The sequence below is a fragment of the Carassius carassius genome, chromosome 27 (genome assembly GCF_963082965.1).
Source record: "Carassius carassius chromosome 27, fCarCar2.1, whole genome shotgun sequence".
NCBI lineage: Eukaryota > Metazoa > Chordata > Actinopteri > Cypriniformes > Cyprinidae > Carassius > Carassius carassius.
In genome coordinates this window covers 17,516,387-17,540,167 of record NC_081781.1, presented here as the reverse complement: position 1 = coordinate 17,540,167, position 23,781 = coordinate 17,516,387, and the positions used below count along the sequence as shown (strand labels likewise).

At 38.2% G+C, this 23,781-nt stretch overlaps 1 protein-coding gene across 1 annotated transcript; it reads right to left on the bottom strand.

Annotated features, from left to right (window-relative positions):
- Positions 1-94: 94 nt before the first annotated feature.
- ptk2bb (protein tyrosine kinase 2 beta, b) lies at positions 95-23,273 on the bottom strand. Its single transcript, XM_059513001.1, has 31 exons — positions 23,153-23,273; positions 19,542-19,774; positions 18,851-19,029; positions 18,666-18,753; positions 18,503-18,582; positions 18,194-18,256; positions 16,693-16,747; positions 10,590-10,730; positions 10,415-10,489; positions 10,205-10,306; positions 9,973-10,105; positions 9,641-9,680; positions 9,438-9,466; positions 9,277-9,324; positions 9,094-9,188; positions 8,835-8,916; positions 6,501-6,601; positions 5,791-5,906; positions 4,903-5,003; positions 4,615-4,704; positions 3,486-3,690; positions 3,149-3,257; positions 2,992-3,051; positions 2,648-2,770; positions 2,315-2,464; positions 2,194-2,226; positions 2,039-2,063; positions 1,844-1,890; positions 1,236-1,370; positions 1,068-1,148; positions 95-883 (listed from the first exon to the last, which is right to left on the bottom strand). Exons 2-31 carry the CDS (start codon positions 19,731-19,733, stop codon positions 647-649), a joined length of 3,015 nt encoding a protein of 1,004 aa, XP_059368984.1. The 5' UTR covers positions 19,734-19,774; positions 23,153-23,273; the 3' UTR covers positions 95-646.
- Positions 23,274-23,781: the final 508 nt, after the last annotated feature.

The following is a 23,781-nucleotide window of genomic DNA, read 5'->3' as shown; positions in this document are numbered from 1 at the left end:
TATTATATAATATTTTAATTTCAGAGGTATTCAGCACTTAAGTTCACTATTGATGAGGCTCCAGTGAAACATATTTTAAATAACTATTAAAACATAAATCAACGTTTATTTTATTTTACTCAAATTTATTCCCATCACACACAATGTGAATATGCATTCAGAATGTTTTTTTTTTCTACAGGACATTTTTACAATGTATTTTTATTATAAAAATACCAAACATTACATCAAATGTTGAAGGAAACAGCAAGCACAATTTTGTTTTTGTTCATTGAATCTTACATACACCAATTTTTGTATTTTTATTTTTCACAGTATTAAAAATGCTGACTAAATATTAAAAGATAGATACATTTTTGGAACATATTTCTTTGGGTTAATCAACTAGTTCTGGGTATATGTGACCGTAAGTTAACCCTGATTTCTGGAATTCCTCTATGGCTTGCCTGGTTTTCTCAATCATAAATGTTTACATGAAACACTTAACATGATATGACAGCAGTACAACAGTTGCCTGAATTTCTATTGGCTGTTTCATGTACCACACTAGTGTTGTTTTTGCCCAATTACTGCACTGCAGTCTTATACAGATGAATCAGTCTGTTTTGTACTCAAGCTGTGAGTCAGCATGTCCCAAGCTGCTCTTCTAGTCTGTCTGTGAATTTGGGTCCTCAGGTCTGGGTTTGGCCAAGTTTGAGCGCACTCGGGCCTGGTCTACAGCATCTAACAGGTTCTTGGCATCCATGGCCAAAGTGTGGGCCGCTGCCAGCAACTGTTTCTTGCACTCTTCCTTCAGAGAGGTGATGGCATTCTGCTGGGCCAGACGCATTTTACTGATGAGCTCAGCCAAGTCCTTATTCAACAACTTCTGAGTGCCTTCGATCTGACAGAAACATTTATACTCTTATTAAAATCTCAGTTGGAATGGAGAAGATTAAACTCACTTTTAACAGCACATTTAACTGCATTGCTTTGAACCAAGTACCTGTATTTAAAGTTTTTCAAAAACTTGCAGACATGATATGAAATCGGATTGCAGAAACAGTTTCAAACAGTACAAATAGTACCTCTGTTTTACAGGAAACGTGCAGAGTTGGTAGTACATCATCCACACTGTTGATCAGATTTCTTAACGACAGTCCAACAGTCTGTAGACAAAAACATTAAAATGACTATTAATGGAAATGTTCACCAAAAACGGCATCAGATTTAAATCAATGCTTTTGTTTTGCCACCTTGACTGGAGAAATGTAATCAGTAGACGGCAGTGTGTTGATGTCGTTTTTCAGCTGCACTACCACTTTCACTACATCCATGACACATTGGTACACACTGTCCTCTGAGCGGTCCAGCTCGGCTGTAGGTGCAGGCTGAAGGCACATGAAACTGAATTATGTTTCCCATCATTGTTCCACGAAAGTAAAGTCAAATATTTAACATGTACAACCTGCATCAACTAATGTGGCTCACTCTGTTAAGGCACTGGTTCTGAACCATTTGAGGCTGTGGGTTCGAATCCAGGGTGGTTAATGTTATTTTTAAGGGAAGTCGTGGCCTAGTGGTTAGAGAGTTTGACTCCTAACCCTAGGGTTGTGGGTTCGAATCTCGGGCTGGCAATACCACGACTTAGGTGCCCTTGAGCAAGGCATCGAACCCAACTGCTCCCCGGGTGCCGCAGCAAAAAATGGCTGCCCACTGCTCCGGGTGTGTGTTAACAGTGTGTGTGTGCACTTTAGTTGGGTTAAATGCAGAGCATGCATTCTGAGTATGGGTCACCATACTTGGCTGAATGTCACTACATTCACTCACTCATACAGTACATGCATGTAAAACAAGTCCTTACCTGCACTGTAGTTCTGGGTGGTTTTGAAGGAGGTTGACGAAGCTCAGCTTTAAGTGACACAGGATACAGTCAGTATAGCAGGAAACATTAATATGGCACAAGAATTAAGGTTTTTTTTTTTAGTTTTTTTTATAAAATGTGATTAATTCTTTAAAATCTTTTCTAATTATCACCTGTAGAATGCAGAAGACTTACCATAACTAATTGGCGGTTCAGGTGTCTGATAATAAATAAATAAAATAATTATTGGGGTTGTATATGACCATTAAATTTTACAAATTAAAAAAAAATACATTAGATGTATAAAATGAAAATGTTACTGATGAAATGTATGTAATAAAAATACAAACCTCAATAGCTGTGTATTCATGAACCATTGGGTCCTGAGAAAGAACAGCAAGCTTGCAATGTATATTATAACTAATATTAAAGGCATACATACGAGACTGGTAAATAATCTTTCCTTCTTACCAGAAGCTTCTCCTCCTCCTTTAACCATTTTGTGTCCTCCTCCATCTGTTCTTTCTGCATCATCAAAGTATCCTGCATGCGCTCCTTCTCTTCCTGCCACAGCTGCTGAGCATCTTCCTTACTGGTCGGCCTGAAACTAAACTCACCCTCCTACCCCATGCACACACAGAAACTTAGATAGCTTCTAATAAAATTTTATTAATTATTAAAACAATAAAAAAAAACTAATGTGTAAGCCAAATATTTTATGATAAAAAAAATGAAATAATGAAAATGCATTAAAAAATACAATAACAGTGAAAGCAGAACATTTGATAACAGGCCTAATTGTACCCCAAGACTGCGGCGACGGGGTGGGGATGTGGTTACGGAGAGGATGTTAGTTGAGTCCACAGGTGACTGGTAATCACACGGGCTGGCCAGGTCTGGTGAACTGGCACATAAAGCCTCATTAAGCTGGTGAAAATAAAAGCAGAACATATCCAATTAATACAACATATACCTAAAAAAAATGACTTGAATTAATTATGTATATTCATATTTATTCAATTCTATTTAGAAAACATATTTATAAATGAAAATACAATTAAATATTCAAGTATTCAAGGATTCTATATTTACAAAAACAATTTAGTGCTTAGTGTCTTTATATTTCAACAAAATGAACATGACCTAACCTGAAGATGTAGCCCGACACCAAGGGTATTTCCGAAGCGGCTAGTATTGACTCTGGAAGGCTGGAGGTGTAAACAAAACACACTGACCGTTAGGCCAAATGTGCTGCTGTAACTGAGTGAAAGAGCAAACAAACAGCATATGAAAGCTGACAGCTACTTTTGGTGGAGGTTCACTAATGTTAAGCTTGGGCTCCAGGATCCGGGTGTTACGAGCTTTGTCTCTCTCTCTCTCCACCTCTAACTCCTTCTCCATTTGGTGGACATCACTGTTAAAAAGAACATGTTGGTTCAAATTAATCTTTTTGACCAAATAAATAACATTTCAGTCACTTCAGTTCTCTCATGAGTAAAAAAAGATTCAATATTAAAAACATTGATTGCACCACTGTGTTATTTTTAACTCAGGATCATCAAATGACAGTAGGTAATTTTAGGCTTTTTTATGAATGCACAAGATACAGAGCTATATTATTATAGGGCATGAAGGGAGAAACCTGATGTTGCATGCTAGCTCGGTGAAGGTGGGTCTCTCGCGGGGGTCGTAGCTCCAGCAGCGGGTCATGAGAGAGTACAGGGCAGGAGGGCACTGCTCAGGTTTGGGCAGCCTGTTGCCCTGTTCCAGCTGGTTAATCACATCACGGTTGTCCAGCCAGTGGAACGGCTGTTTACCTCGGCTCATAATCTCCCACACGCACACAGCTGGACGAGAGCAACACGAGAGGATAAAATGGAAGTGAGGGGGAAATCACATGGAAGGTTTGATAGACTTTTGTGCATTTTACACCTCCAGTGTTTAGGAATATCATAATATCCCATAAAGATAAGTAAATGTTAAAAGGATAGTTCACCCAAAAATGAAAATTGTCATCATGTACTCGCTTTCAGGTCATTTCAAACTTCTTTTTTTCTGAGGAACACAAAAGATCAAAGAGTTTCCCACTGACTTCCATTTTATTTCTTATGTCTATACCATTCTTCAAAATATCTTTCCACAGAATAAAGAAAGTCATACGGGTTTGGAATGACATGAGGGTGAATAATAATTCAGTTGCTCTTTTCTGAAAAAAAAAGGCTAAAGCTTAAGTAACTGTGTTGGGATCATCTGTCCATGGTTTTCTCCTTGCTCCTTGCATCTGGAGGAGCAGCACTCTTATGTGAAGCCATCAATCAGAGAAACTGAGTGAAAGCAGCTGAGCTCCAGAAACAGAGGGCTCTCTGTCTGTCTAGTCATGTTATTTAACCAGTGTTTTACTGAGAGTCTTCAGAAATAAAGTCTCAAGCCCAGTATTAAGAATAATATTAATTGAAAACAAATATAAATTGCAGTACAGAAGCTTTTACAGTTGTGTTATATATCAACAGAATTCTTGCACCAAGAAATTAGATTAAAATGAATTGGCAAATTGTAAAAAGTTGTGATGGAAATTAAAGTCAGTTATTGTAACACAATTTGTATATATTAAGTTTAATAGTGGCCCTGGAGCACTGAATAATGTTTCAGCTCAAAATTTTGTCAATATTAATTAATAAAACAAGTGAGTGTCCGGCTAAATGAATGTAACAGTGTCATTGTTTGGTACAATAGACATGTCGAACTCTGTCAACTTTCTTCTATTCACTCACCGAACATCCACACATCACTGGCCGCGGTGAAGCGTCTGAAGTTAATAGATTCAGGAGCCATCCATTTGATCGGTAAACGAGTAACAGATGCTGCAGACATAATGCAAGGTAATGAGAAGTTGCTTGTTAAATGGAATATAAAAAACCCCAACAAAGAATATTTTAGAAGATTTTATAACGTGACAGAGGAGTTAAAATGATTATAGTTGCAACAGAGAATGGAATGATGAATCATAAAATGATTAAACAAATCATAATTTTTATGAGTTTTAAAACAGCTGAGGTAACCTTTGTAATATTCTTCTTCCTCTATGTATCTGGAAAGGCCAAAGTCACCCAGCTTCACCGACTCAGGTGTGGCAACAAGCACATTTCGTACAGCTATGTCTCTGTCAAGCCAACACACACAACAAATGAAAAATTAAAAAAAAAAAACAATGAAAATTTCCATTCATTAGACCACTAGTGAAAATGATTCTGTTTTGTAGCTTTGTCCATAATAAATTATATTATCAGCATAAGAAAGTGAGTGAAAAGATCATTTTACATCATAATCGGAAAAAATCATAAAAACGTCATGGTCTCAGACTGTTACGCCCACTGTAAGCACGTACTATAGACAATTTCAGTGACATTTCCAAGAATGCTTTGTGTTAAAAATTCAAAAACATTACTATACATACACTAACCATTAAAACATTTGAGGTCGGTAATATTTTATTTAATAACAAATTAATATTTTTATTCAATTGATCAAAAGTTACACTAAAGACATTTTTAATTTTACAAAATGTCAATGTAATGCTATTCTTTTGAACTTTCTGTTCAAAGAATCCTGCAAAAATGTATCAGTGTTTCCACAAGTATATTAAGCAGCACAACTGCTTTCAACATTATAATAATAAGAAATGTTTCAGGAGCAGCAAATTAGCATATTAGAATGAGTTCTAAAGGATCATGTGATACTGAAGACTGGAGTAATGATGCTGAAAATTCAGCTTTGCCATAATTGCATTTGAAAATATATTACAATACAAAACAGTTATTTAAATTGTAATAATATTTCACTATCAAATAAACAGCCTTGGTGTACATGTATTGTACCATCCACAAACTTTTGAATTGTAGTATATACCAGATAATAAAGAATAGGAAATATTGAAGTTCATGTCTAACCTGTGGACCATGTTCATTCCCTGTAGGTAAACAAGAGCTTTGCAGATCTGTAGGCTGAAGAGTACCAGAGTTACGCTGGTCAAACTCGGCTGATTTTTTGTGAAGTACTTTCCCAGCTGTAAAATCAAAACAAGTATTTTTTTAATACCAGCACAGCAAAAAAAAAAAGCCACTTTATTAAAGTGAAGCATTACACATACAGGCAATAAAGCTAGGCTTTGCGTTGCCCTGATATTTTTCTTTTTCAGAACCTACAGTATGGTGGTTTCTCAAGTTGTTTTTTAAATCATGCACATGTTTGAGTTCACCATTAACTGACTGCTCAGGCCAGTTATTCTGTACTTGACAAGACGTAGTGTTGTTGATTCATTCAGTACTGAACTTCCTGTGAGTTTGTAAACAGTTTATGACAGTTTTACAGATCCTGTAAATGTTAATAGAGCCATATCTATGGCATTCTCTTAATTGAGTTGGCTATATCAATCACAGCGGTTCTGGCCATTTGAATTACACTATGGATTGAAAGGGAATTTTATAGATTTAATCTAAAAGTTATGTAAACCCCTCTATCTCATATAATATATTACCACCCTCCCCAAAATAATCACTCATAGTGACAACATTATTGGTCCTGTAATTTTCCAAAAGACGTGTTTTGGCATATAATACAAATAAGAGTGATAACATCCAGCATCTGGGCTGTTGTTTACCTCCCCATGCTGACACAGCTCCATGACAATCCACACAGGGTCTTCCTCAATCACTCCAATCAGTCGCACTATGTGTGGATGGTCCAGGTTCTTCATGATGACTGAATTCAGATAAAAGATAAAAAACAGTTACTCATTATTATATTTGTATATTTTATTGTTTATTTTTGTACATTTCAAATGTCTAACATACTGTAGATTGTTTCAAAACCGGTGACCCAGATTTTCTTAAAATATGAAAACTCATCATAAAAAAAAGGTAATAAATAAAACTTCGAAATTTATTATGTGAAAACTATGTATTAGTATATTATTGCATATTACATTTATTGCATATTATTTCCACAGCCAATTTTTTTTCAAGTTTTTCAAAAGTTAATTCCCAGAGACAACAGCAGTAGTTCTCAATCTTTTTGACCAACTGTCCACAAATATATTTAATCCCATGACATTAACGGTTGATTATTTATGAGTGTCATTTATTTGATAAGGATAAAAAATATAATACTTTTTCTCACAATTTCTACACAATAAAATATATTAGCTGCACCTGGAACATCTAAAAAAATGTATATTCTTTATAAAAATCACCATGGTGTTTTCAGATTTTATTCACTCACTTTTTCAAGTAGCAATCAACCTTTTAAATTTAGGCTTCCTCATCAGTGTTGCCAGATTGGGCGGCTTCCCGCCCAATTGGGCAGTTTTGAATTTGATTGTGCGGGTAAAAATTGTCTTGGGCGGGTGGACAAAATTTGGGCTGGTTTGGGGTCAATTTGGCGGTTTTCAAAAATATAAATTGTATAGGCTAATTGGCTAACAAAAAGCGCAAAAGTGTGCATATACTGCATCCGAACAGTCATCACGTTGTTATAAACTGCAGTGCAGAGGTGCTGATGCTGATGTGAACGTCGCGGCCGTACTTTTAGCCAATCACTAGTGATCTACAGACACACGTGATGATTCATGAGCAATAACGGATCTAATTTTAAATGTATGAACTGTATGAGTGATCATAATGCCTAAATATATGTTACATGGATGGTAAAGAGTGGGAGAGTGTTTTAACACTCAAAACGTGAATTACACCTGTTGAGGGAAAGATGACACCAAGACTCTAATATTACTGCAACTCCTAAAATAGAGCACAGTTAAATTATTTAATTTATAACATAATCTATTTATATATAATCTATATCTAAACGATCTTGTCTTTTATCTTTTAAACAGTACAGATTGGTATATCTTCTTAGTTTTGACTGTGCAAATGTAATGTTCTACAATATGAACTTCACAAAAGACTAAAGACCCTATTAGGGCGGTATTGTTTCTCATGTGGACCGCTGTGAAAATACCTTTACATACCACCTCAGTGATAAACTCATGGATTCGGATGGCGATTATTGTTGTTGTTGTTATTTTTCATACAGTATTTATCAATGAATGACAACACAGTTTTGACTGTTATATGTGTGCATAAACAAGTGTGAAATACCTAATTACGTTGCTTTTTCCTATCACTTATACTTATTCTGGACACTTATGCATTTAAAATCTGACTGGTGACATTGAAAATGATGCATATGTTTTTGCAAGGGTATCGGTAAATCAATTGTAAATCAATCAAATGTTTTGACGGTGACTGCTTGCATAACCTATTTTAATCATATTCGGTAATTGTCTTTAATGTATTTGCCACCATTTGATCCATGGGAAATTTATCTAACGTTATTATTTAGTTTTAAGGAGTTAAAATGGCTCTTAACACCTTTGACTGACATGTTGTATCACATTATTTTGTTAGTTAAAGTTTTGGGCGGTTTTTTGTTGGAGTGGGCGGGTTTTTGAGAGCTTTTGGGCTGGAAATCGTCCATCCAATCTGGCAACACTGTTCCTCATATATATCATATAATATAATGCTGTGGGAATCTTGATTTTCTGTGCACGTAATTTCTAATTGAGTTGTAATTTTGTCAAATTATGCATTCATATTTATTGTGTTTATGTAAAAAATGCAAAATTTTAGCTATAATTTTAGCCTTAGCAAGTGAAAGAAGTCCAAGAATACTGAAAATGTTATTTCCACCACAGAATGTTATTAAACCCAATACATCATTTGAGATATGCTAAAAAAAAAAAGAAAAACTGACAGTTTGGTTAAAAAAAAGGCTCTCTGGTGATTGATGAGTATACACACACGTTGTATAAACAAATTTAATATGTTGTGATGATTTATAATCTAAAAGTCCACAATTCCAAAAGTGGCCATAGTTGAAGAAACATCTGTTGACTTTAATAGGCTATAAAAATTACCCAGAAGTTTCATTTACATACCAGCTTCACCCATGAACTTCTCTCTGACATCAGGCGCACAATCCTTACAGGTCTTCACCGCAACACTAATATTCTCCCCATTCTAACCAAGACAATTAAAAATAATCTATTAAAAAATTTAACTAATCATACTGTATTAGCTAATTCACCAATGATGAGATTTGCTAATGTTATTGTAAGACATCCAACACTATTACGCTAAATCCATAATCCAGATCTGACCTGCAAAAACATTTTAGCTGTCACTAGTACTGCTTGCCTTTTTCTGGTAAACTCCTTCATGAACCTCCCCAAAGAAGCCTTCACCCAGCATACGTTTCAGGTTGATATCTTTTCTGGAAAGTCCAACCTTTGCTATTGTGAAACACATGAAGAGCACATCAGTACAAGCAATAATGAATAAGTGTACGATTTACTGAAACTGAACAATTCCCATACATACCAGGTGGTGGCGGCTTTTCATCTGGGATTTCACAGTATATATCAGAGTCTGAAAGACAGATTTGAAGTTATCACATTATCGTGAACTTGTTATCATAATACAGCAAATATCAAGCTGAGTGTTACAATTGCATTGTAACTAAAGGAGGGTCTGATACTCACTGCTGTATCTGAAGCTTTCTGTCTTCTTCCTAACAGCAGGAAAGAGCGAACAGCAATAAGGACAGTGAAATAAAGCACAAATCCATTTCACTTTGTGAATTATTCCATAAGAGATCACTTTAGAGTTATAACAATTAATATTCATTCTGTGTTGTAGTCCTGAGGAGAAGAAAACAGATATAGAGGAATGTTGATGTACTCACCCAGAGGGAATTTCAGGAAGAGAGTTGCGCAACTGTACACCTAAGACAGCGAAGATAAATCTCAGTTTGCAATAAAGAGAAATATGGCAATCCCCAAACCCACATTAATCACAAAAGACATGATTCAAAATGCACAACATTCAGAGGGGAGCTGCCATAAACTCTCAGCATTTCAGTAAATGTCTAGTCATTTATCTCAGACTTTTTCCAGATGACAAGAATTTAGAAAATATCAATCCCCTGGAAGTAGTCCGCACAAGCTCCAACTCTTTTAAATGACTCTTTGTAAAATGACTATTGACATTCACAGACATACATTAATTGAGGCTTACCTTTAGGAGATTTTATTTTATTTGGACCAACTATCAAAGATGAGTCTGTGTGGTTAAGCAACCGACAGTAGCCATCGATCAGATCAGCCATGTTCTCCGCAATGGCCAAAGAAGCCACACTGATGGAAAGAGGCTAGGGATGGGAAAAAAAGGCTTACGGCTAGTTTACCACAAGAGTGGCATTGTGCATATGAAGTTTAACAACCTAATACTGAAGTGAGAACATTCTCACCTGTTTGGCACCCTCAATTTCAATAAGTAATAATGTTCTGCCATCACTCTGTGTGTTATACTTGATACTTCGGATCTGTTTAAATTCAGCAAGGCGAACAGCCTGGGGAGAGTAAACGAGCATGAACTTGAAACAACATTTGGACAATGACAACTGGCATGAAAATAAGGAATAAAAACTTGATTGGAAATTAAATATGAAGTTGTTCACGGTGGAGTCTGCTTTGGTACGCTGCCGAATGCCTTTGGGACCAATGACTAAATCCACAGCTAAACTCCAACCTTGCTGTGTAGATTAAGAGGGACTTTAGTCAATTCAATTTAGCACATTAAATCTTCCACTTTGAAAAAAAAAAAACTTTTAACACCTTATTTGAAGAACTTACCACTAGCTCACAAGGAAATATTTCCTCGTCAAAGTTGGAGAATTCCCCATAGGTCTCGAAGAACTTGATCATACTCTCGTCCTCTTTAAGTAATGCATATTGCTGAAATGTTTGCTGGATGAGCTTCCTGAGTAGTTTGGGCTGTTAAAACCAAAATGTAACATTTTAGAGGTAAAAATTTCAGTGTGCTAAGCTCTTTTAAGCTGCCACTTGTTTATTTTTTCAGTTTATTTTATCAGGGTCCTGATTTATTTTAGGGTTTATTTCGATTGGCTAGCTGCATATTATCCCAATTTTTTTTCCTTACATTAAAAAAAAAGACTACATATGAACAAATCTAAATTTATGCTGAATTTAAATATCTTTTGCAGTTGAAACATCAAACATCAAACATTGAACCCACACAATTTACTGCTTAACTTTTAACTATGAAAATGGCCTGTTAAAGGAGAAGTTCATTTCCAGAATGAATATTTCCTGATGATTTACTCTCTCAAATGTCATCCAAGATGTTCATGTCTTTTTTTTTTTTTTTTTTTGAGAAAAACATTCCAGGAATATTATGGACTTGAATGTAAGCCAATGGGTTGAAGGTCCAAATTGCAGATTCAATGCAGCTTCAAATTGCTCTACACGATCCCAGCTGAGGAATAAGGGTCTTATCCAGCAAAATGATCTGTCATTTTCTTAAAAAATACAAATGTATAGACTTTTTGACCACAAATGCTGATCTTTCATTAGCTATGCAATGCACATCCACGTCTTCACACATTACGCAATAACGTTGGAAACGTCACACACGGTTAGATCTTCAGTTCAAAAAGGTTGGATATGGCAAAAACTTGATCTCGTTATCTCCTCCAATTTATGAAAATGTGACCCTGGACCACAAAACCAGTCTTAAGTGTCAATTTTTCCGAAATTGAGATGTATACATCATCTGAAAGCAGACTAAATAAGCTTTCCATTGATGTATTGTTTGTTATACAAATAGACAATATTTGCCGGAGATACAACTACTTGAAAATCTGGAATCTGAGGGTGCAAAAAAAATCTAAATACTGAGAAAATCGCCTTTAAAGTTGTCCAAATGAATTCTTGTGACGATCGCGACCAGTGAAACACAGGGAGAGAGAGTGATCCAATTGCAGGTATTTATTTAATATAGGGTAATCCAAATCGTTGTCGAACACAGCCAAGGTCAAAACCAAAAAGGCAGTCCAAAACAAATAAACAAAGGAAAGGGACAGGAAGGGAACTCGGAAAACGAGGGGTCTCGGAGGGAGAGAAGACAATGAGGAATCTCGGAGGACGAGAAGACTGGAAACACGAAAGGTAAAGACTCCATACAGACAACATGGAAAGACAGGTATTTATAGGGAGGCTAATGACAATTAAGTGAATGCACCTGGTCCAATTAGCAGGAGTGCAATTACTGTGATGACAGGACAAGACTAGTGGAATACTAGTGCCTATGGTGAAGTGCCTAAGGGGAAGTGAGCCCAATAGTGGACACCAAGGGAAACAGAGACTAGACAGCGTGACATTACCCCCTTCTCCACGGAGCAGCTGTCAGATGCTCCACCTGAACCCAAGGGAAGACCAAAAACACAAAGAGACCAGGAGGGAAGGTGGAGCGGCGGAGGACCAGGGGGAGGGATGGAGGGCCAGGTAAAATGGGGAAAACAAAGACAAGGGGACCAGGTAAAAATGGGGAAACAGAGACAAGACAACCAGGTAAAATGGGGAAACAGAGACAAGAATACCAGGTAAAATGGGGAAACAAAGACAAGACGACCAGGTAAACCCAGGGAAAAAGAGACAAGAGAAGTACAACACAAAACAAGGAGTCCAGGAGGGAGGTGGACCGGCGGAGGATCAAGGGGAGGGACGGAGGGCCAGGTCCAAGAGGGAAACAGAAAGAAAGACACAGACAAGAAACCCAGGAGGGAGGTGGACCGGCGGAGGATCAGGGGGAGGGACGGAGGGCCAAGTCCAAAGGTGGAAAACAGGCAGAGGAGAAAAACAAACAAAAAACACAAGTCCAGGAAGGACATAGCGTGGCGCCCACCAGGGAGGAGCAGAAGACCACCACATCCGTTCGGTCAGAACAGCAGGCCCCAAGGGCGGAGCAGAAGACCACCACAACCGTGTGGTCGGGACGGGAACCCCACAGGGCGGAGCAGAAGACCACCATGTCCGTGGGGTCGAGGCTGGAGCCTCCCAGGGCGGAGCAGAAGACTACCACAACCGTGTGGTCAGGACAGAAGCCCCCCAGGGCGGAGCAGAAGACCACCACAACCGTGTGGTCGGGACGGAAGCCCCCCAGGGCAGAGCAGAAGACCACCACGTCCATGTGGTCGCAACCGAAGCCCACCAGGGCGGCGCCGAAGACCCCCACAGTGGGATCGGACTGGCAGAAGAGCAAGTCGGGTAGGACAAGTCTGAAACAAAGAACATGAACATGTTAAGGGTAGCCTCCGTGGCCACAACAGGAACAGTCGGGCACTCAGAGAGTTCGACTGAGACGTGACGAGCCTCTGGAAGTTCCGCAGAGGCGAGGAGAGATTCTGGTAGTTCACCAGAGACATGGAGAGGCTCTGGTAGTACATCAGAGACGTGGAGAGGCTCTGGTAGTTCCACAGAGAAGTGACGAGACTCTGGTAATCCCATGGTGTTTATACTGTATTCCAGAAGATTGGTGCTGACTTGACTCTGCTCATGAAGATTATTGGTGACTTGCATTTGTTCATGAAGATCATTGGTGACTTGTATTTGTTCATGAAGATCAATGGTGACTTGCCTTTGTTCATGAAGATCACTGGTGACTTGAATTCTCCCATGAAGAAGCCCGGTGACTTGACTCTGTCCTTGAAGATCACCAGTGACTTGACTCTGTCCTTGAAGATCACCCGTGACTTGACTCTGTCCTTGAAGATCACCAGTGACCTGACTTGACTCTGGAAGGTCAACGGTAACTAGTCCAGACTCTGGAGGGTCAACGGTGACTAGCCCTGACTCTGGAAGGTCAATGGTGACTAGTTCTGACTCTGGAAGGTCAACGGTGACTAACCCTGACTCTGGAGGGTCAATGGTAACTAGTCCTGACTCAGGAAGGTCAACGGTGACTAGCCCTGATTCTGGAAGGTCGACGGTGACTAACCCTGACTCTGGAAGGTCGATGGTGACTAACCCTGACTCTGGAGGGTCAAAGGTGACTAACCCTGACTCTGGAAGGTCGACGGTGACTAACCCTGACTCTGGAGGCTCCACGAGCACCTGACTCGACTCTGGAGGGTTCACGAGCACCTGACTCGACTCTGGAGGGTCCACAAGCACCTGACTTGACTCTGGAGGGTCAACCAGAACCTGACTCAACTCTGGAAAGTCAACTGGCACCTGACTCGACTCTGGAAGGTCAACACGAACTAGCCCTGACTCTGGAAGGTCAACGATGACTGACTCTGACTCTGGAAGGTCGACGTGACTAACCCTGACTCTGGAAGGTCAACAGTGACTAACCCTGACTCTGGAGGTTCCATGAGCACCTGACTCGACTCTGGAGGGTCCACAAGCACCTGACTCGACTCTGGAGGGTCAACTGGAACCTGACTCGACTCTGGAGGGTCAACTGGAACCTGACTCGACTCAGGAAGGTCAACTGGAACCTGACTCGACTCTGGAGGATCAACGAGAATATGACTCGAATCTGGAGGGTCAACCGGAATCTGACTTAACTCTGGAGGGTCAACGGAAACCTGACTCAACTCTGGAGGGTCAACAGGAACATGACTCGACTCTGGAAGGTCAACCGGAACCTGACTCAACTCTGGAGGGTCACCGGAAACCTGACTCAACTCTGGAGGGTCAATGGGAACCTGACTCGACTCTGGAGGGTCCACAAGCACCTGACTTGACTCTGGAGGGTCAACTGGAACCTGACTCGACTCTGGAGGGTCAACTGGAACCTGACTCGACTCAGGAAGGTCAACTGGAACCTGACTCGACTCTGGAGGATCAACGAGAATATGACTCGAATCTGGAGGGTCAACCGGAATCTGACTTAACTCTGGAGGGTCAACGGAAACCTGACTCAACTCTGGAGGGTCAACAGGAACATGACTCGACTCTGGAAGGTCAACCGGAACCTGACTCAACTCTGGAGGGTCAACGGAAACCTGACTCGACTCTGGAGGGTCAACGGTAACCTGACTCAACTCAGGAAAGCCTACTGTAGCTGCCATCCTCTGCAGTGGCTCCGGGCTGGCGGCCGCCTTGTGCAGTGGCGCTGGGTTGGTGGCCATCTTGTACTGTGGCACTGGCTCAGCAGACGTGACGTGAACACTCCTGGGAATCTCTAGGATTTTGGACAGCATGGAGAAATAATCCAAAAATGTCTCAGTGGCCATTCTGGGCGTTGGCGCTGGACTGGCGGCCGTCTTGCATCATGGGACGGGGCTGGCGACCACTCTTTGCTGCGGCGCTGGGGTGGCGTCCATCTTGCCTCGTGACGCTGAGTTGGCGGCCATCTTGGGCTGTGGCGCTGGGCTGGCGGCCATCCTGGGCAGCGGCGCTGAGCCGGCGGCCATTCTGCGCAGCGGCGCTGGGCTGGCGGCCATCCTGCGCAGCGGCACTCGGCTGGCGGCCATCCTGTGCAACGGCACTGGGTTGGCGGCCATCTCGTGCCGTGGCGTTGGATCGGCAGACGTACGCTTCCTTTCTCCTTTCCGTCCGCCATGGTGAGACGGCGGCTCCGATCCGTTCCACACGAGCCCAGGGTTGAAGGGGGGCCATGGTTGAGAGCGATGCCGAACCTCCTCTCTACCACTAACTCCCTTGCGACCTCCCCTAGTCCCACGGAAAACCACCAGGCGGGTTCCCTCAAAACCATTCCTCTCCCGCTCGGTGGCTGGGGAGGAAACATGAACAGACATACCGCTGGATCTCAGGTATGGAGTCCTTCTATGACGATCACGACCAGTGAAACACAGGGAGAGAGAGAGATCCAATTGCAGGTATTTATTTGATATAGGGTAATCCAAATCGTTGTCGAACACAGCCAAGGTCAAAACCAAAAAGGCAGTCCAAAACAAATAAACAAAGGAAAGGGACAGGAAGGGAAGTCGGAAAACGAGGGGTCTCGAAGGGCGAGAAGACAATGAGGAATCTCGGAGGACGAGAAGACTGGAAACACGAAAGGTAAGGACTCCATACAGACAACATGGAAAGACAGGTATTTATAGGGAGGCTAATGACAATTAAGTAAATGTACCTGGTGCAATTAGCAGGAGTGCAATTACTGTGATGACAGGAAAAGACTAGTGGAATACTAGTGCCTATGGTGAAGTGCCTAAGGGGAAGTGAGCCCACTAGTGGACACCCAGGGAAACAGAGACTAGACAGCGTGACAATTCTTAGCAATGCATATTACTAATCCAAAAAGTTTTGATATATTTACGGTAGGAAATTTATAAAATATCTTCATGGAACATGATCTTTACTTAATATCCTAATGATTTTTGGCATAAAAGAAAATCAATAATTTTGACCCATACAATGTTTTTTTGGCTATTGCTAAAAATATACCCCAGCAACTTAAGACTGGTTTTGTGCTCCAGGGTCACAAACTGTCCGACATAATAGTTTTTTTTTTTTTTTAAATGCCGTTTGATTTTCTTTGCACTTCGTTTGTAAACACTGGGTTGGTACTTCTGCCTGTGTCACACATGCGTGATAAACTAACATGTGAGGTCAAGCTAGTGCAAAATGAACATTTGTGGTTAAAAATATATACGTTTGCATTTTCTTAGAAAATGGAAAAAAAATGTTTTGCTAGATATAAGACCCTTATTTCTTGGCTGAGATGATGTAGAGCAATTTGGACCTTCAACCCATTGGCCACCACTGAAGACCACTATATGGGGTAAAATACAGGAATGTTTTCCTCAAAAACCTTCATTTCTTTTTCGACTGAAGAAAGAAAGACATTAACATTTTGGATCACATGGCGTTGAGTAAATTATCAGGACATTTCTCATTCTGGGAGTGCACTTCTTCTTTAATACAATAATGGCACCACAGAAAAGTGGAAAACAACTCTAACCTTCATACTGTCAATAAGTCCCTTAGGAAAGAACAGGTCCAGACCAACATCTTTTCTAAAGAAGAAAGCACCATATTAGCAAACTAGACTAGACCGGTATTCGGTAATGCGATATATTGCGGTGATTAATATGCACGATATTGTTATCGTGGGCACTTCTAAATACCGTGAATAAATATACATTACAAATTATTCAGAATTTGGAAGGCATTTTAAGAATATTATTCCCATCAGCTGCTTAAAATGCAAAACATCGCTGTATGCTGCTTGAAAGAGCGCATGCGCTCTGATGTGAACAAGCGCGCATGAGAAGCACATGGAGGAACACGTGAGAGATGCACTGAATGAAAGCACATTCACTCTCTGACAGCAGATGGCGCTAAATGCAGCCCTTAACCTGTAAACATAAACATAATCTTAAATAACCATTCAGATTTGTGTTTTCCCTATGGTGTTTATTACAGTGCCAACTACTGAAATATTTAGACTTAATAGGCTATTTATCTTCAAACATTCATTTTTTTTTTAAATCTTGACTACAAATGCCCTAGATATTGTCACAGTTTTCTGTCTTTCTGTCACTGTCTTCTGTGAGTGTTGTGTTTGTTTGGTGCAACACAGAGTGATATTGTTTGAAAGTGTTGATCTTTTATTGTTCATTCACACTTTACATTATGGCTTCATTAGTTAACATAAACTGCCAATGAAAAAATTATTCTGAACATTCATTAATCTTAGGTATTCCAATATTTAATAACACATTGTAAAAAATTAAGAGTTGCAACTGTGTTATTTAATGAGCTAACATGAACTAAGACTTAAGATTTTTTTAACAAAGATTAATAACGTCTATATCCAAATGTAGCTATTGCTCATTGTTTAGCTGTGCATTTATTGAATGAGCACTATGCGATGGCCGAACTGATTACACTATATTTTATGTATTGCACAGTATTTTATGTAAAATCATTTTCTATTTTTAAACTGTCTTAAATTCATTTTAAGTAAATTTTTAAATCATTTTCATTTTCAAGTTCTTAAATTGCTTGTTTTATTTTTGTAATTATTTTTCTTCATGACTTTTTTTTTTTACTTTCTTTTGAATTACCATTGTGTACAAAATGTGCTATATAAATAAACTTGCCTTGCCTTGAATGTTAATGCATTACCTAAGGTTAACTAATGAGGTATTATTGTAAAGTGATACCTATTGGTTTTTATAGTTCTTTGCACTTAAATGTGTAAAACATTTAACTGCATTTTATATATTTTTCTGTATTGCTTTATTGTTTTAAGTCTTTAGTTATTTTTGTTCTAAGAAAAAAAAGTTATGACCTGTATTATGTATTTCAATACCGTGATAATACCGTATACCGTGATAAAAGCATTATCAATTAACTGCAACAGGAAAATTTGATACCGGCATACCCCTATAGCAAACATTTTTTTAAAAATCACCTTTTTAAAATTACTTAAGTACAAATGAAAAATATGAACTTACTCTAGCAGGTCAAAGTTGGACTTTTTCTCTAGACCTTTGGCATTCATGTCTTTATAAAACCTCCTGAAAGACAGAACAAACCATATATGTGATGCAGTGCTCTGAAATTACCTCACAATTCAATAATATTTTGTATACAGTAAAAATACAGTGATGTAAATTATTTAATGATCAAACATTGCTCATTTTAGTTCTGTGAAAACTCTGTTTATAGCATTGGAAATATGTACTCTGTTGCTGGTCATGAAGTCCTGCAGTTACACTGGATAATCAGACAATATCAAAAAAAAAGACTATGCTTTTTGTTACCTGATCTCCAAACATCCCAGCTGAAGTGCCATGCCGTCGCTAACTTTGCTAGCATGATGCTGCATGTAGTCACAACGCACCTGCCAGAAGAGTAACAGTATTTACATGAACTGACTTTTCAAAACATACCACTTACAACCAGGAAGCAAATCTGTTTGCTTACCTGTTGATAGAAATACAAAAGGAACGTCCTGTCCTCTTTTAACCTCTTCATGAAATCAGTGGGAATGTAGCGAATCCTAAGATCATATCTGAAATTAAACACACACACACATTTATTAAAAGGTCAAATAATGGCCAGCATACTGGTGATACGAGTAAAGAGTGACCACTTTCATTCTCCCTCACTTCCATTCGGCCTCTGCGTGATGGCTCTCGTAGCATTGCTGAACCTCTCCTACAGTCAGGTCTGGATGAAGCCAGTGGACCTCCTCAGATTTGAGGTGTTTGAGCCTCAGCCCAAAGCATCCTGGGTTTTGCACATTTGGGCCCAAACGCCCACTGATCAGAATAGACTGGATAATTGTCTGATGGATAAGCAAAACACGAGTGTTCAGACACGGTATTCCAACATTTGGCATAATATTACTAGAAATACCATCAGTTTTTCTAGTTATACAGATTAATATTCAAACATTTGGGGGCAGTAAGATTTTGTATTTTTATTCAGCAAGGACACATTTAAAATGACAGCAAAGGGCATTAATAATGTTACAAAAGATTCACTTAAATGTTGTTCTTTTGAACTCAACACAAAAATATTAAGCGTCATATCTGTGTTGATAATGTGCTGACACTGATAATATTTTAAAAAAGTTTAATGAGCACCAAATGCATATGAGAATGATTTCTGAAAGACTATGCGACATTGAAGACTGGAGTAATGACATCATAAGAATAAACCACATTTTGAAATATATTAAAATTGACAAGAGTTCCTTTAGATTTTAATAATATTTCACATTATGATATAAATTTTTGATAAATATAATGTGAACATAAGACACTTCTTTCAAAAACAGCAGTAGTGTATGTATACCTTGATCTGCCATGAGCTGTCACATTTGACCAGTTTGAAGTTTTTGCTGAGATTGTTGCTGCTGCTGAAGCACACTTTGATGATTTTTACAGGAACACCATCACCAACAGGACCCAGGTCAGGGCTTTTGATGCCTCCATCCCAGTCCTGGGTGGGTACCTTCCAGGAAAGGGTGCTTGCATCACTCGCCATGTCTTCAAAGATATCCACACACCATTACACAGTCATCTCATCTGGTAGTAAGGCCAGTTTGGAAACACAAGAACAGGGTTTATAGTTAATTGAACCATGTGTGACATGTGCTAAGGCATTTACCATTAATAGCAACATACATAATACTTGTATACACTAAAACAAAAAGCAGTCATTTTAAAAGCAAAAAATGAATTTATGCATCACAACATTATAATTTATAGCATGAAACTAGATATTCATTTTGAGATTTGTTAAAGATTATTATTTAATAATTACTAGAGTTTTTAAAGATTAACTTTAAATGAGCGTTAGATGATGGCAGGTCTACACATAAAAATAAGGTAACTCAGCGTGACATACTATATCTATATAGGCTATATATACAATATCAATAGATACAATACATTTAAACACTCTAAACTCATATAATGTGCATAGCTATTAAGACAACCTAAAACTTTACCAGATTTAAAAAGCCTTTACATACCATTTACCTACTTCAATGCATCCATTAGACCAAAGTTTACACTGTGTTTGCTCAAAGTGGCTGTGTTTCTGTGCTCAAATAATTATATCTCTCACACCCATGTGATTGTATTTACTGGAATGCAAAGCTGATACAGTATTGACTGGTTTGCAGTGTGGTGTCATATTGTTCAGATGCTGTCTGACATAAAATCTAAAGGCACAGTAAGACGCAATGAATGTATGCATGCATGTATGTGAGTGCATGTTTCTGTGAATGTATTCCCTTTTAGGGCCTGTCTTGCTGTGTTATTTGCCTGAGGCAATGAATTCCTAGAAGTAAGGCTACATGCCTTTTTTTAATTTACGCAAGCATCTACCTATATCTGTGCACAGACAACTGAAACAGTCTTGTTCAATGTCTGCATATGACAAAACCTTTGTGTTAAATAATGTGAGATTTTTTTATATGTGTAATTATTATAATCCCTTATTGTTACTATTTTAAATGTGTCACGAATGCCAAGAATAAATGTCTCAGTTTTATTTGGTTTTGGTTTTAAGTCTTCTTTTAAGTGACTAATCATTTGATTACACAGGGCTAAAGTTACAGTGTCACACTTGAGTAAAGATGGCTTTGTTTTTGAAGTTTGGTTAGTTTAAAAAAAAATCACCAATGTAGCAACCAGAATGACTTGACTTTTTCTGAAATAGTTAATCTAGCACAGAAAACAAGTACAGGTATGTGGGATTTGACCTCTAGAGGCTATAGTTTTTGCAAGCTTACACCAGCTCCGAGCTACATTGCACAAAGAGAATACAGGACCAGCTCAAGGGAAGAGCCCTACATATGAATATGTACCTGGAGGAAGGGAAAAAAAGTAATTCAATATTAGATTCTAAAGCAACAAAGATGCTACAGATTTTTAGTAGTAAGTTTTATATGTCTTACATTTTTATTAGACATTTATAAGTAATTCAATTGTATATAGTTCTATGCTTTTTTGTTTAAAATGCCCTGACTGAGAGCAGGAAGCAAATAAATAAATAAACACGTCTACTCTAGTGTTCTATTATTCATATATTGTTTTATATAAGTTGATGTTCTTGTTGATTTTCCCTTGGGAATAAAGTACCCATGCACCTATATAATGCTTAGCTTTTAATGATATAATTGCATCAAATCAGACCAAATAAAGTTTGCCTTGTAGTTATGGTTTATCAAAGGGTGAAACTGACAACATTTAACCCTTTTAAAGACGAAATAAACACTAAGTTAAGGCAGACCACACTATTAAATCCTCGATAGCAGGTTTCATGGACAGTGTAGGGGAGAACCGGGGCAAAAGTAACGCGGGACGAAAGTAACAAAGCGATTTTCTCAGAGCCTATTACTGCATTTGCATTCCCAGCTATGACGTTATATTCACCATTCAATCCTTGATGGAGCTGAGAAATATCACGTGAATTCCTCATCATTTCCCGCAGTTAGGTCGGTAAAACTGTTTTAGAGAACAAAAAGTAAATTATTGAAGCGGTAATTTTTTTTTATTAGTTGTGTTGTTTTTTTTGTTTCATGTGTCACAGTAATGATCAATCTACAGGTTATTTAATGCTTTAACACATCCTAAAGTTTGCATTATCAAAGTTTTTTAGTATAAAAGTAAATCAGGTTTAAATGCCAGGAGTTCCTGTCGGGACAAAAGTAACAGTTGTTACTTTTGTCCTGCTACAGAGACAAGAAGTATTTATTTTGTTCCGGTACATACTATTCTGTGAATTTCTGTCTCTTGCATCATTTATTAAAATGTTTATGTCATATTATACCAAAAGAATATGTCTGAGTGAGGGTCAGAAAGACAAACAGTGGTCTGGTTTTATCCAGATGTTTATGAGAGAGCGTTTCTGGACATAGCATCTGGGCAGCTCCTACCTCGCATTTACCTTAGTTATATTTAGGTTTTAGCCATACCTTAGCTTTTACACCTCCAGCTATGAATTTGCAGTGTTTCCAGATGTTTTAATGCACATTTTGAATTTATGCATAAAAACAACTGGATGGAAACATGAATAGGCCTACTGTTACGTTTAGAATGTATATTATGCCAATGTAATTTAATTATTATATAGTTCATTCTGTTGAAAAAATGTTTTATAAAAATACACTGAAATAAAAAAATACAAAATAAAGTTTGTACAGTCGGGTTTTGAGACATTTGATGAAACTTAAATTTAAAATAAAAATATAAATATAAATATGTAATTTAAATTTTTTTTGCAAAAATAAAAGACACAATATGTTTGCAGTTACATATTAACAAGGTCATAGTCAGGTATACTTAATAAAAATAATAGTAACAGAAAATAAATCTAGCTTATATTATTGTGTTACTTTTAACCCACCTGTGTGTTACTTTCGTCCCAACCGATGGGGTCAAAAGTAACAATGTGCAACTTATGTTCAAATTGAAATTATACTGAAGCCTTTTTACATTTTTACAAAATACCACCTGGTATTGATAGACCACACTTCTGAGTTACTGGCCACAGCAGAAATATATCTCTGTCTACAACATTATCTTTTAAAATGATGTTTTTCTGAAAAATGGCACTTTCGCCCCTGCTCTCCCCTACTCACACGTTCAATGGAGACAGTGGAATGCGCGTGCACATAACTGTACCTGCGCAGACTTGCCCTCCCAAAACACACATATAGCTTTACATGATGCATATAAACACATGAAAGAGTTTTTTTAATATACAATTGGCCTATGTCTTTTAAATCATATCATATCCATGTATTACGACGATATACATACACTGCAAGTTTTATAATTTTATGTTTTAATGAGTTATTAACAATTTGGTGTGACTGTTCTAGTAAAATAATAGCTAGTGTGATGTTTCGCCCTCCGCCATCAACACTGTATTCATTTAAATTGCTCACTAACCTTGTGAAGTTGTGTTTTAGTTTTTTCCTGTTTCCTCCAAGTTCTCCAGTCAAAGTCCAGCTCTCAGACTCAGGTACAGAGAGACTCTGCTAAAGCCACGCCCTTCGGCTTGAGGGCAGTTCCTGGTTTGACACTGCCGTTATAGATGAGAGCAAACGGTCACCAAAAACAAGCTGTCATATAGTAATTAATATACACACATTTGATTTGATATATATATATATATATTTGTCTACACTCGCCTTCATTTATTCGTTGTTGTTTTTTAGACACGACTGACATCTAGTGGCCAACTATAGGAACAACTATTTTGGACTGTCCTTCAATTGTAAGGTGATGCAAAAACTATGGGGTGAGGATTGTTGCTTTATTCCAAATAAATAGATTATGATCCACAAATAAATGTAACAAGATTCACAAAAATATATCAAATTCACAAATAAATGTACAGAGTTTCACAAAAAAATATAAAACTCACAAATAAATAAAATGAGATTTGCAAATAAAAATATATATATTTACAAATGTGTTTAATGTCACAAACACAACTCTACCTGGTATTTATTTGTGAACCGCTGTCTGTGCATTTGTAAATCACTGCACGCATTTGTGGATCGGTTCCTGTGCAT

Coding starts and splice junctions, on each gene's coding strand:
- ptk2bb (XM_059513001.1), bottom strand. CDS start 19,733: ATGGCGAGTGATGCAAGCACCCTTTCCTGGAAGGTACCCACCCAGGAC. Junction 18,754..18,850: donor CACGCAGAGGCCGAATGGAA/GTGAGGGAGAAT, acceptor GTTTAATTTCAG/ATATGATCTTAGGATTCGCT. Junction 1,371..1,843: donor CACCCAGAACTACAGTGCAG/GTAAGGACTTGT, acceptor ATGTGCCTTCAG/CCTGCACCTACAGCCGAGCT.